Genomic DNA, 15,409 nt, shown 5'->3' on the forward strand with positions numbered 1-15,409 from the left:
TCCAAGTGGCTTCATGAACTCCATTCAGTATAGTGAGCTGTTTGGGGATTTGGCATGAAGGATCCTTGTTCAGAGTATAGTTTTTCTTTGTGAGGCCTTTAACCTGTCACTTTACCACTCCTTCCGGATGGTGTGTGGGTTCTCTATACGCCTGTTTTTTTCATTCTCCTATGTATCACTGTATAGTGCTACATAACCTTTCATTGGTGAAGAAACAAATAAAATAAATATTGAACTTCAGTGTCTGCTTAGAAAGGTCCATGGGCAGACTGAAATCTGCTTGTGAAGATTTAACTGCAAAAGCAATGTTTACATTTGTTGAACTTTCTCAAAAGCACTTTAATTGGCACCAACAGGGAACATGTCTAAAACAATATTTTAAACAGTTGGTGAGAGGCTGAACTGGGGCCATTTATTGCTGAAAAAATTTCAAGCTGACTAAATGGTTAGTTTCACTGAATAAGAAGAGTGAAGCACACTCTGAAAAGGCATATGCGTTTTTTCTGTGTGATTGAAAATAAGGAAGTTTGTCTCTTTGTAGCCAGGTTATATGGACATAAGATCACCTATGTAATTAAGGCAGATGGTTAAGCAGTGTTCTACCACTGTAAATATTGAAAATTCTAATCATTATACAATCAAGACAATTTGCCATAGGTGTATGAAAGTAGGATTTTAGAAGAACCCCACTGCAAATACATGTCATACAGCAGTTTAAAAAAATTGCTTTGAACTATAGTTTTGCGTAGTTTGCAGTCATTTTGTAATCATGCCACCAGTGGTATTTTGTATATAGGCAGGATATAAATTGAATAAAATAATAATAATAATAATAATAATAATAATAATGATTAATATTAATGATATATTCTTTGGAATATGGCACTCTTTCTAACCCAAATGAAACCATTTAGAGAAAACAAGGCAATATGAGTGTGCACTAGGTCCCATAGGGTATTAAACATATTTGTTGCTCCCAGCCCTACAGAGGAAGAGGATTAGACTAAAAGGGAAGGCAAAGAGACTATGTGTTGAATGAGTACAATTGAGACTGTAGAATAGTGTTCCCCAATCTTGTGTCTGCCAGATGCTTTGAATTTCAACTCCCTTCACTCCAGCCAGCACAGCCAGTGGTCAGAAATGCTGGGAAATGTAGTCCAAAAGATTGGAGATGGCTGATATAGAACATCTTCTCTCTCTCTCAATCTCTATGTACGTATAAACTGCCTAGAATTTTCTAGGTGCTGTGCAAAAGTTAATCTCTTTACTTCTTCTTCTTCTTCTTCTTCTTCTTCTTCTTCTTCTTCTTCTTATTATTATTATTATTATTATTTATTTATTTATATAGCACCATCAATGTACATGGTGCTGTACAATGCACATGGTGCTGTACTTATGAGTTTAATGTTTTGGAGTGGACAAGTGAATTTCTAAGCATCTTAACTTGTCTCTTAAACAAAGGATTTTAAAAAATTAGAATATACAATCTGTCCATGGTAAACAAGTGTTACATGATTAACATAACAAGAGAAATACTAAGTAGGTGGGATTCACTCAGAAGTAAGTCTCACTGTGTTCAATGAAAGTTATCCCAGATAAGGGTATAAAGGATTGCAGCCTTAACAGATACTGGTTTAGTGTACTACTCAGGGTACTCATAGCTTTTCCCTTATTAATCAGACTATTTATTTTTCCTGACACCTTATTCACATTCTGTTTTTATTTGTATATCCAGAAATATTTATTGGACAGACTGGAACAGAGAAGCTCCTAAAATAGAAACCTCATACATGGATGGCACAAATAGAAGAATACTTGTTAAAGATGATTTGGGACTACCGAACGGGCTGACATTTGACACTTACTCTTCATCGTTATGCTGGGTAGATGCAGGTAAAGGCTTATCCACAATGTAAAAGGAACTAAATTGATCAACCACTGGCTCCAAAATGGGGGGGACTCCTAAAATGATGGTGGTGGTTGTTTATCATTTCAGTGTCACTTTTTGGCATAGAAAGTGGTCCAGATTTTTATCACACTTATTCTTTCTGTAACTCCAAGACAGGTTTGGCTGAAATATAGTTACTACCTCAAGGACACTAAGCGAGATCCATAGTTAAGCAGATAATTGAACTCAGATCAAATTAAGATTTGACTCTGCCCAATGAATTGTGATGCAGTGTAAGGGTTTGGGAACTTCTAATTTTTGCATTTGAGAAACTTAACAGTTGCCAAAACCTTATACTGGAGTTGAGGCTGGTGGCTCCGATGTCAGTGGGGTTGTGAATCGGCTCCAGGTTTCAGTCAGAATCAATAAGAACTCTAAAGGAGCTAACCAAGGTGTGAATTCCTTTAGAGTTCTGACTGAAACTCAGAGTGGATTCACTGCCTCCACTGACATCAGAGCCTCCAGCCTCCATTGTTACACTTAAAGGACAGTGTCAAGATCATAGATGTGGGGGCCTTCTAGGAGCTGGAATCCGTTGACCCCATCCATCCGTTGAGTTTGATTGACATTCCTGGGGTTCTTTAGGCCAGCCTTCTATTTGTTGGCTGCTGTTTACTTCCCCGGGGGCCCTCATTTTGAACACATCTGGTTCTGCTTCTGCCCTCCTTTGATTTCACTGTGCCCAGTTGAGGAGGAAAGAGTGAGCTGAGCCATCTGTTTCTGTTTTGTCTTCTTAAAAGTATGGGCAAATCCATATGACAGCTTTGGAGTCCACCTATTCCAGCTCTCATTAAACAAACAAAAATGAAAATCCTGGTTTTGTAGTCATTCAGATAAATTTGCAAATGTGATGATCAAGATTCTGAAAAGAGAAAAACAAGGAGGCAAGTAAAATAGAAGTTCATTTTATCCCAAAGGCCAAGCTAGTTTTTAACACTTTCTGAATAACTGCAACCAGAACTGCTATTTTTTTTCTTGCAGTCACAAGAGTTCCTTCTCACGCAAAAATGGCCTGTAAGAGTCATCTTATGGTTATTGCGCCATGTCATATAAATTAATTGTAAAAACAAAACAAAAAGTCCTAAGTACCATTTGAATACTAGCATTTGCCAAGTTCATGAAAATAACAACAAGCCCATTACATCAGTTTACAAATTATACCTGCAAATTAACTGCAGTCCTCTGAGGTTTGATATATTTTAAACATGGAACTTTGTCTTGAACAGGTTGGGCTAAGTACCCTTACTTAATTTAGGGAACTTTGAGCATGGCTTTCTTGATTTAGTGTCAGAACTGTACAACTGATCCCTTCATCTTGGTGTTGTTGTTTTTTAAAAAAACCGCTGTCTAGAAGCACACTCACTCCCCATATCTCTTTCTTTGTTATAGTAAACACATGAGCTCTCATTTTCTTTACGTGTGGCCTGCTTGTTGATAAAATGGTCACTCTTTGAGCTATGTTCCTCTCTTCTTCAGCTGAGTTCTACATACATACTAAAATTATGCTTCTTTTTTTCTTCCTTTTTAAACTTTGAGGCTATTTCTATTTTTAACTTTAATTAGATACTATCTAGGGCATTGGAGTGCACAAAAATGCACCAAGCAATATTGGTATTTTATTTTCTGAAATAAACAAAAAGTCAAAAATCTCAGATATGTCCAGGTCCTTCCATGATAGTTTGTTGGCAGATCTTTGTATTGATGCATTTGTACTAAACAAAAGCATCCTTTCCAAAAATTGATATAGCATAGAGTCTGCACTTTTGATTTAAAAGGTCATGACAAGTGAGATAAAGGATAAAGCTAATGGGGCAAGATGCATGGTCAGTTCTCATCACTCTAGTGCTATAAAAGAAAGTGAAGGGACTTGAATATTGAATACTCAGTTTAAAGAGATTCTAGCTCTGGTCAGATGTCTTCTCATGGTATACATGGTGGTAGTTCAGGATCATGTTGCTCTGGTTCTCCCTAGGCCACCCCAGATGTCCACGAATTGGAGTCCTGTTCAAATAAAAGGACACAGAGTCCGATATGCTATTGTTATAACTTCATTTTTTGGGTCAATGAATACACAGATCAGGCCTATGCACATGGGAGTCTATACATGCAGACTTTGACATGGGTCTGTCAGACTGAAGTAGGAGTCAGAGCAGCACAATTCTAAAACCTCACTGCACTTATATTTATTTTCAACTATTGCTTATAACTGAAAGATACCTCAAGGTAAAAAATTAAGTACAAGATATAAGACAACAGTTAGGGTAAGTAAAATCCTATCCAAATTGTTTGAACATTTCAGAATAAGGCAAAACATGCATTATCTGATTCAATCTAGCATGCAATGCTAAAATAAGACATAGACCTGGTTCACATGATCAAATCAGCTCACCATGGTTTATTTAAGCCACAATGGCTGCGGCATGTGCCAAATGCCATTTTGAATATGCAACCCTTGCGTAACCTAGAACAACCCATGTTTAACCCTTGCATAACCCACCCACCTAGGTTTGCACAACATGACAAGCCATGGTGCATGCGCGCCAGGGTGTGCATATTCAAAATGATATGACATACAAACCAGCTAAGAGTGCTGAATTTCCACACAAAATTTAAATTTAAAGTATATGATCTCCAGTTCACATAAACACATTCTGCTGTACATATCTAACTTTATAAGCTGCAAATGCCTACTTACAACTTTCTCTCTAACAAATTTTTCCTCATCTACTAAGAGTGAAGTTCTGAGTTCATGTTGTAAAGTAAACAAATGTTTATAATAGATAAATAATATTTTCAATCTTCCTTGATGCAATTCTTACAAAGAGATCTTGGAGAAATGTTCTTCTAATCGATGCATTAAAAAGGCATTCTAAAAGGCAATTTTACTGTAGACTGTTAGCTAGATGCTTGCTAACTGATTTTTTAAAAATGTTCTTCCAGGTAGGCCATGGGCATAGTTTGAACTAGAAGGCAGTAAGAACTTTCTCATGAAACCAAACACACATTTAGGGAAGGGTTGTCGCTCAGGGATATTAGGCGACAACCCTTCTGCATGGAGAAGGCCCCAGGTTCAATCCCTGGTATCTCCAGATAGAGCTGGAAAGACTCCTGCCTGAAACTCTGGGAAACCACTGCCACACAGTGAAGCCAATACCAAGCTAGGATCGACCAAGGGTTTGACTCGGGATGAGGCAGCTTCCTACGTTCCTAAGAAGGTCTGCATAAGGCTACTTTTTGCATGAAGCATGGGGAGGTTGTGGTTGAAGCAACACTAAAAATTATATTGTGGATAGGGTGTGTATAATACAAAACAGTTCATAGGAATCAGGGAAAACTGACTATTCACAAAAAAGGATTGTCTGGAAGAGATGTGGACAAAGTTTGGCATGGATGAGCCTAGAAGTTTAGAGGAAACCATAAATTCCATACATATTCCTATTATTGAGTCAGTACGTCCCTGCCCTACAAAAAGACTATTTGTCACATACAAAGACCCATTTGTTTTGTTCTACTCAGGCACCAAACGGGTTGAATGTATGGATCCCAATCAGCTTGGTCGGAGAAAGATCCTTGAAGGAATCCAGTATCCTTTCAGTGTTACAAGCTATGGGAAGAATTTGTTTTACACAGACTGGAGAAGGTATGATTATCTGTGTTTAAAAAGTCCTTGTGTCTTGTTCCTGCCCCCTCCCCCCGGCCCCAACTTTAGTCTCGTAGAAACGTCATTTGTTGTTTTGGCAGTGTGTATATTTTTCCTAAGAGGATTCAGTCTCCTGTCAAGACAAACAGCTGAAGCAGACTTCCTCAGCAGGATGTATTTGTGTTAACTGTTTGTTTACCCTTAATGTGGAGGAATGGAAGTTGGAAGGTAATATCCCTGCCTTACGGCAGCACTTGTAACATATAATACAGAACCTGGTAATTGAAACCCTGCTTCTTTTTCTATTTCCAGATGTTAAATCATAATAAAGAGCCTCTATATTTTAGCCATAATATGTGGAAGGCTGAGGACTGAAATCTTTAGGATGGCTCTGGACAATAATGTAGACACATTCTTGTTATTTAAAAACAACAGTTGAGAGCAAACACAGCAAAATTCCTGGGTCACAGTAGACAGCTGTGAAAGCATTGCTTTAAGGCAAATACAGGCAATTTGTAGCTGTCCACATGTTTCGGCCTACAATTCCCATCATGCCTTACCATTGGCTATGCAGGCTTGAGCTGATGGGAATTGTAGGCCAAAACATCTGAAGGGCCACTGAGACGAGTAACTACTTCTTGCTTGTTTCTTAAACATGCTTGTTTCTTAAACATGAATGGTTATATCTAAGGGCTCATCTACACCAAGCAAGATATTCCACTATGAAAGCGATACATAAAAGGCAGGAGCCACACTACTGCTTTATAGTGGTACTGAAGTGCACTGACAACTGTATGGGCCCATGACACATCTACACCAAGCAGGATATAACACTATGAAAGTGGTATGAAAATGGTATATGGTGTGTGTCCATGGGCCCCAACAGTTGTCAGTGCACTTCAGTATCACTATAAAGCAGTAGTGTGGCTCCTGCCTTTTATAAACCGCTTTCATACCACTTTCATAGTGGAATATCTGCTTGGTGTAGATGAGCGCTAAGATTCACCAGATCAAGAGAGGATACACCAGCTTTAGAGGACAGATCCCACTCAGATTTTTACTAAGTGTTTTGGGCTTCAAGAATTAATGTATATGGGTAGTGTTCTCTGAAATTTCTCTCAGGGCAGCCAACACAAATATGGTATTAAAGAAAATATATTTATTGCTCAGACAGTCTAAGAGAATAACAAATTATAATTACTAAAAGGAGAATGAAGATAGCAGCAAGCATGTTGTTAACATAGAATGACAAGAACCTAGGTTTTACTAACAGTCAATATCAAAGGTTCGTATTTACTTAAATGGAGAGCAAGACCAGCCTAAGCACATAAGGCGGGTTTTTTGTTTTTTCAGGATATCTGTTTTACAAACTGATCAGACCTTGGCCTTTTATAATTTTCACAATACTCATGACCTCGTCTTTAGTTTTGAACTTGGTCATACCACTGCTCTTATTTTTCTTACTGTAGCCAAGACTGCCACTGATACTAGTAATATACAGATGAAGCTATCTTTGCTAAAATAAGCTATGTGCTTGCTTCTAGCACTTAACAGTCCTATTCGTGGCACCCTCTTTCTATTTCTAAGAATATATTCTATTACTCAAAGTTATCTCATAACATATATACATATAGAACTATCACACCTAAAAGATACAATAAATTCTTATCAGTTCTACCCACTACAATCCATATTCCGCTACACTAGTGGCTAGTTATCATCTGTTTGCAGGGAGGGAGGGAAGAGAACAGAAGGTTGGATTAACTCCTCCCCTGTATTCTCACAAATAGATGACTGGGCTTTTAATTTCAGGGAAAGGCATGCACAAGGTGCTCATTTGCATGCAGGATCTGGCTTGGGGTGCTGCTTTGCACACATGCCCCTGGCTAAATTGTTTTTCAGTCATCCAGAAGTTCCTTTAATCAAATTTCCACCCTTTGGAGGTCCCAAACCTGAATATTCTCAAGAATATTCTAGGAAACACTTTTGGCCATAAAAGCATAGGATTTGGCTCCCAAGAATGGGAGCTTTGGATCGGAACTGCTGAATTCTCAAAATTAAGAAAGTCTTTTTTTTATTATTTGGAGGAGATCATTAATTTGGAATGCTGGAACAAACTACTGTGGTCATGCCTATGGACAGGACCAGAATAGGTACTAAACCTCTCACATAAATCACATTTTGTCTTTTCCCTCCCATCCATACCAAGTATGAATTCCCTGATACTAAAATTCCTTATGAATAATATTCTGTAGCAGACCCCAGGCTCTTCCTAATGCACAGAGCTTGGGGTAGAAAGTTAAATATTTTTTAACAGTCTCTTCTTCCAATTCTTTGTTTTTTGTTTTGTTCCATTCTTTCTTTTTCTCCCGACCATCTCACTTTAAAAAATGAACAAACTATAGAGATGCTGTAGTAGCAGTGGATCGCACAAGCTCAAAAGAAAACGATAACTTTCAGCCCCACAAGCGCACTCGTCTTTATGGAATAACTACAGCTTTGGCTGAGTGTCCACAAGGTAATTGCAGAATATTTTGTTTTCATTTATAAGCAACTATGGAATCTGAAAATATGAATTCAGAAATTTCCAGTGGTGTGACAATAACAATAAACTGATAACTCAATAGTAGATATATGGACAACTTTTAAAAAATCTTCTTCCTTTCTCTAGATTGAGTAATTGAAGAAAAACTAATACATAAGAGGCGATTACTCCTTTTTCAGTTGTTTCCTTGCCACATAGATGTTATGGAATTTTCAACAGAAGGGACTGAAATGCCCGTTAAATTAAAATGGTTTTCATGATTTACAAAAAGTATTGTATATGTCCTTGATCGCTTTGGTCATGTTTTATTTTGGAATTGGAACTTGGGGAACACCTTGGGCTCATCTACACCAAACAGGATATTCCACTATGAAAGTGGTATATAAACGGCAAGATCTACACTACTGCTTTATAGCAGTATTGAAGTGCACTGACAACTGTTGGGGCCCATTGACACATACCCATATACCACTTTCATACAGCTTTCATTGTGCTATATCCTGCTTGGTGTAGATGTGTCATGGGCCCCAATAGTTGTCAGTGCACTTCAGTACCACTATAAAGCAGTAGTGTAGATCCTGCAGTGCACTTCAATACTGCTATAAAGCAGTAGTGTGGCTCCTGTCTTTTTATATACCACTTTCATAATGGAATATCCTGCTTGATGTAGATGAGCCCCTTGACTGCCTCCAGTTATTCTTCTTGTGCTATTTCAGTTTGTTTTACAAACAGAAGATATTAGAAAGGAGAAGGTGGTGGACTGAATAAAGTGGTATATTTCAGTTGTATGTGCAAGTTTTCCATTAAATAAACAAACAGTTTAATGTTCCAGTGTTCCTTGTAGAGCTGGAAAAAAACATTGTGGATAGTTTTGTTCAAAGTTTAAAAACCTTATTTGTTAGAGCCATAAGCCTACTGTGTTCAGGAATGGAGTTCCAGTTGCTTAGTGTATTGTTTCTGGATTAACAGTGCTTGAAGTCAAGTTCACTTGTGCCTGGTGTAGAATTTTGAGATGCAAAGGGAGATTGACACTTTTCTAAGACAATGCAGGCTATACATACCAATAGGGTCATCAAGGGGACAATCTCTAGCTGTGGGGCATGTTTTATGGGAATGCACTATAAGCATATGTAAAAGAGAGAGGTGGGGAGGAAGATTTCAAAATATATGGATTGACTCTTCTATTTTTCTGGAAATTTTTAGTAGTGGCTCCAAGCTGTGGGATGCCTTCCCCAGGGAGGAATGCAACCTTCCTGCCACTTAGTCACCAGACAAAACATTTTTATTTATGCAGGCATTTGAAAACATGTTCAGCTAACTCAGCTCTGTTATTGTGATGCAGTGTAGTCACTACCAACCTGTTAAAAGTGAACAGAATTACAGCAACTGTTAGCTGTGATATGCTGAGAAGAATTCCTGGACTCACACTGTACACATTGGGAAGCCCCATCTTTGAGGGAGAAATGAAGTACAAGAGCTTCAGCTATTGGGCGGTATAAAAATGTAATAAATAAATAAATAAATTTATATGTTTCCCAACCCTGTTTAGTGAAAAGTGTGACCTATGCCTTCATTATCCTTCTTTTTGGAATAATTCGAATGGTTTAAGTACTGCTGTCATTCTGGAGCCAATGAACTGAACTAAAAACTAAAGCTGTGGCATCTCTAACACAATGGGCTGCTTCAGATGTAATGATAAGGCATCGTTTCATATTGCATGCTAAACTTTGACAAGCCTTGGGATAATGTGCTCTTTTGGGGCACCTCTTTTGGGCACAAGAGGACAACAGAAGCAACTAATAAGTTTTCTTATTAGTTTAAACTCTAGTTAGTTAAAAATCAACAACACCAGGACCAAACTGAGGTTAATGATCCTGGATTATTCGTTATGGGAAGTGCATGAGCCCAAAGTTCATCACAGTTCATGCATATAGCAAAAACACCCCATGATCAGTTGTGTCTGAAGCGTCCCCATGTTTGTTCTTCCTTTATTGCTTTCTTCTAAATATATAAAAAGGCAAACCAAAACATGTATTAAACACATTCTTGAATTCCCTTTCTAGGACATAACTATTGTTCAGTGAATAATGGAGGCTGCACTCATCTATGCCTGGCTACCCCAGGGGGCCGTTCTTGCCGGTGTCCAGACAATACCATCGGAGTGGATTGTATAGAAAGAAACTGAGAGCTACAGCCGGGAACGTGTCAAGGCAGCTGCCACCTTTTGGAAATGTACTGTCAATAGCTAGTTAAACGGCCAGTCACATTCAAGGAAAGTTCTCAAAGATAAGATCTCCATGCTGCCTGCAGCTAGAAGCCACACAGCACACATGTTAGGACAACAGTGGCTACGTAATGGAATGCTGGTACATCTGTACAACCATTAACTCTACACTTCCCTCCTCTTTTTTTGTTTTTTAAAAGACAAGTCTAATGACCAGCTGTACTTATGCTGGTTAGGTAACACCTAGTCAAATTGTTTTACAAACTGTAGAATGGGGTGTTGATAAGGACAAGAGACTAAGATCTCAGACACCCATGATCACTTGGGTTTACAGGTTTACTTTCAAAAGCCTGCAACTGGTGCAGCTGAGTTGTAAACAGCTGGATGTTGGGCAGTAAAGTCCAGTGAAAGAGTGAAATGGTTGGAATGCCAAATGTAAGAGTATATTTGCGATAACCAGCAAGTTGTTCCAGAGGTTTTAAGAATTATAACCACTATTCCTTCAAACTTTTAAAAGCTGGCAGTACAATTTTATTGCAGTACTTTAGTAAAAGGATTAAAGCAATTTCTTACTAGAAATTGTTGTCTTGTCTGTACAGGACAAATCAGTTTTCTTAATATCACTTTAGTGGGTATTTTCAACTTTTGCTTGTATTTTCCAAATAGAAGTTTATCTTGGGAGCAACGGGTGATGCATTGCCCATTTATACTGGACTAGGTCCTCTGATTTCAATAGATGATTACTGACGCATCTCCCTCTGCATGGGGTTTTGGATTTCTACAGAACAGCATGAATTTGAATTTGCCATGAGCAATCAAGATGGTGAAACAATCCATCAGACAGCCAAGAAATCAGCCATAGGTCTTTCCTTATTATATAAAAAAATCCAGGGCCCCGTTTCTCTGCCAATTGCTAGCAAGCATGATGCAGCCACACTGGAATTAGCCAAGTATGCTGAATAGACCAGATGAAGGTTAAAAAGCATTTCCAAATTCTAATGCCAATGCAATTTTTAGAAGTCTTGCTTTTGCTAGTAAATACATTCAAAAACAACAAATAACCAAAATCCATAGTGATAATGGTTTCTAAATATTCATTTTTTGCAATGCAGCAACTTAATTAAAAAATAAAATGTTAAGATTCTAGAAGACATTGCTTACCAGGCTAAAATATTATTAAAGAAGAGCCAATTCTGAACCTTCTGCTCTGACAACTTTTTCATATTTATCATTAAAATATCAAATGCTATATTAAATGTTTTAATTTTGGTATAACTCTTGTATAACTTTAATGCATTTAATTCTTACACTAATGCTAATAAATATGTCTGCAAAACTGTAAATACCAAAAAACTGTGCTGAAACAAACCAAAGGTGCTTTTAATTACTGTTCTTTGAGTGTTATTTCAATTTCAGGTGACAACACAACAAAGTTTACACGCTGTACCACTGATCACAGCACTGCCAATAAAAGAATTGTTTTGTTTTTGTAAAAAAAAGTTTTTGTACTTGCAGTATAACACAAGTGTCATAAAATTTTATTATTAAAAAGTTTTAGATCTACTTTTTCAACCCATCTGTATCAACATACAGATTTGTTCTCTGACCACCAGTGTCAATAGGTACTTTTAACAAACACAATCCAAGTCCCATGATTTTATACCAGTCCTATAGACATAAAAGAACATCAATGGCAAATGATTTATAAGCAATTCTCCTGGAAAAATACATGAGCTGCTTATCCAGTATTCAGAATCCATTCACGTCAAATATGTCAATGTATATAAGCAGAATAACTACCGGCAGGAATCCCTGGGTCTAGTCAAGGTAATGTACATACTACCCCCAAAGAAATTGTGAAAGCTTAGTTCTGTAATGGACTATACAGATACGGAGTCTCATAGAAACAAAGTTGTTGACCCATATGCCAAATCCCCACAAAAGTTGCACCATTGCATTTGCACCAGGTTGGGGAAGGCTGCAACAGATCATGGTTGAGATACATATTTTTAAGATATGGGGGAAGAAATGTGAAAAGTGTCAAGTTGGGGAGAAGGGAGAATAGATCCATTCCTAGTTTACTGAATTTGTGCTGCCCTGGCTTAAAGATTGTTAAAGAGCATTGACAAGAGATCAAGAAAGCGGAAATTCCTAAGTTTGTTGTGGACTGGCAATCCTTCATAGGAGACTGCTCTACAAATCTCAGGTGCTTTGTAAGGAAATTTTGTTCATTCTTTACTAATGAGTCTGGGTGTAATTCACTTAAGTAGGCGCTAATGATGGTCCTACAATGTTGTCATTCTGTAAGCCTGTGATAAATGGAGTAGACTTTTAAGTATTGCCAGAGAGGTAAAGGGAATAACCAAAATTTCTGCCTATATTGACTTAGGCAATGGTAAACCAGTTGCTGACTAGTTGCTGATATTAAAAACCTCATAAAGAAGTCTCATGAGATGAGAGCGCATAGATTCCAACTGCCAATGTGACAATAAGAAATAGCACAAATAGTGGCACGTTGACCCTTTTAACCAAGGCAAGAAGCTCCATCGTCTTAAGGCAGGAGCAGGGAAACTAATGCTGGACTCCCAACTTCCATCAGCCCCTCTAGCATGGCCAATGGTCAGGCATGATGGGAATTGTAGTCCAATATCTGTAGGGCCACAGGTCCCCATTCCTGCTCTAAGGCCTCAACCAAATTCACTCTCTTGAATCTGTCAGAATCAATCCCCTCAGCATCTACTGTGGAAATCCCTTTGTCAAATTCTAAATCAGAGTCAAAGGCTTGCAAAAGCCACCCAGATGCAGAGCAGAAAAAGGCTGTGGGGTTTGTTTGTGCCACCACTCATTGTGCGCATCAGTATGTTTAGGACATTTTTTTTAACTGGATGATGCAAATATTTTAAAAGGAATTTGGCTGGCATGCAAGGGATTGCCCTGTTTTCAAGAATTCTGAGATAGGTCAGACTGAGAGGTTGTGGTTTATCCAATACCGCACAGTGAATTTCATAGCTTAGAAAGGTTTGAATGTCGTTCCTGAATTTGGTGCTCTACAACACTGGCTGTCACTGGGGAGTGTCTTAGGCCTGAGTGGTGCAGAAACCATTTCCCATGAATATCGCCTCATATTACTCCAGTAAAATCTAGGAAAGCACCACTGAAGTTGACCAATGACATGTCCCCTGCCATGCCATTGATGCCACTCCCCTGTATAGGTACAATGCTGATATGGAAGGAACCATGACATTTGGCTGGTTCATGTGCTTTTCTACAAACGTACAGGAAAGATACAGGACTGGATCATTGGATAATGATGCTCATGCCCTTTGGTAACATATGAATTGGGCCTAAGACTCTTACTATAAGACTTGCAATGCCAGGAAACAAATGCTTATATAAGGCTTAGCAAAAGTCACAATTTTTGCAAGTCTTAGTCTGGGGCCTGCATACCCTGCCAAATGCCTCCTTCTCTATGTTGCTCCCTGCTTACTCAGATGTGCAGGAGAGATACTACTCTATGCCCTACCTTTTAGAGCTGTGAAAGATATGAGATCATGTAACTCTGCCTTTTCTGTGGTGGCACCCAATGGAATATGCTCCCATTGGAAGTGCCTATAACCACATCTCTGAAGGTGGTGGTGGTTCAACAACTAATCAAAACCTAGCTGTTCAGGGAGGTGTTTAATGCTAGGTGATGTGATTCGATTTGGACTTTTATCATCTGCTGTTGTCTTTTATGATATTCTTACAGCTGCATTTCATGTGTACTTATATAAATTACTGTTGTGAGCTGCTTTGGGTGCAATTTAGGCAACTGAACATTCAGCATAGAAACGTTTGAATGAATGAACAAATATGTGCTAGCATTATGCTGTTAGAGGCAAATCAGTTAGTGTAAATGCTTAACACCAAACTCTCCTTAGATCTCCTTAGGCTAAGCAAATTATAGCCTGCAATTGACCATGTTGGTATTTAGTATGGTATTGAGTATATCTCAGATTTCAGAATGATGGAAAATTGCTCCAGGAAGAAACTGAAACATCTGAAAAGCTATAAAATAGTTGGACTGTCACTCTCCAGTGCACTGGGGAAATATTTAGCAATACATGTTAACTATGCTATATTACGTTTTTTGCTTCCTGTGATTTATTATCTGCATGGAATCCACTCCTCAGGGGATGGTTGCCAGCTCAAGACAGCCTGCAAAGTCGCAACATCCTCTGTGGGAGGATTCAGAGTTGGAGAACTACTTGTTCAGCATTCCTCTGATTACACAATTTTGTCACAATACATTGGACATTTGCTCAGTGGAACATGATTAAGAATGACAGGAGATTATTAGAGGATAAGAGAATAAATGGCCCCTAAATGACAGCTTCAGACTTCATCAGTTTAATCTAGGGTTATGCATGGTCCAATTCTCAGGGCAGCATTTCATGGTGCATTGCTTTGGCTTGGGTGTTGTAACAAGTGAAACAGTGTAAAACTCCATTTTAAGAGAAGCTTGCTAAATTCCAACGGTTATAAAGTAGTAACGGTGACATTGCCACTTTAAATGAGGATGTCCATTTTGACTACCACTTTGCTACTTCTAATCAAATAGCTGAGGCCGTGTTAAAACTACAACCCAAGGCCAGTTTGAACAGGGATGTCTGTTCTGGCTTTCTCAATGGATTCTTGGAATTGTAGTTTGCTGGGGGTGGGATGTTGGTATATGTTTGTTGGTGATTATTACTTTCTTACAGAATCTCAGTTCCCGTTGATCTTCTGTGATCGCAAATCATGGCAGTTAAACTAGTTTGTGCATGTCTAAAGTAGCATGAATGCTTGTACAGTAACTAACAGTGCAATAGTAAAGGCCAATGTATTCAGTGGGGTTTATTTCCAGGTAAATGGGTGGAAGATTTCAGCCTAAGCTGATTGCTCTCACATCTGTGATTTCAGTGTGATGCCAAAAGGTTGTTTTAGCACAAATGTTGAAACTCAGAGATGTCTTTATTCCCTGCAGGTAGCAGATTATTTGGAATATACAAATATATTCAAGTGTCCATGGGA

At 38.3% G+C, this 15,409-nt stretch overlaps 1 protein-coding gene across 1 annotated transcript in view; it reads left to right on the plus strand.

Annotated features, from left to right (window-relative positions):
• The window catches only part of NID1 (nidogen 1), a 70,069-nt gene extending 57,553 nt beyond the window's left edge, over nucleotides 1-12,516 (plus strand). The window contains exons 17-20 of the mRNA XM_063124347.1: nucleotides 1,736-1,893; nucleotides 5,465-5,588; nucleotides 7,994-8,106; nucleotides 10,197-12,516. Coding sequence (XP_062980417.1) covers nucleotides 1,736-1,893; nucleotides 5,465-5,588; nucleotides 7,994-8,106; nucleotides 10,197-10,318 — 517 coding nt within the window. The 3' untranslated portion in view covers nucleotides 10,319-12,516. The remainder of the gene's footprint in view (nucleotides 1-1,735; nucleotides 1,894-5,464; nucleotides 5,589-7,993; nucleotides 8,107-10,196) is intronic.
• Nucleotides 12,517-15,409: the final 2,893 nt, after the last annotated feature.

Source organism: Elgaria multicarinata, chromosome 4 (assembly GCF_023053635.1).
Source record: "Elgaria multicarinata webbii isolate HBS135686 ecotype San Diego chromosome 4, rElgMul1.1.pri, whole genome shotgun sequence".
NCBI classification, from domain to species: Eukaryota; Metazoa; Chordata; class Lepidosauria; order Squamata; family Anguidae; genus Elgaria; species Elgaria multicarinata.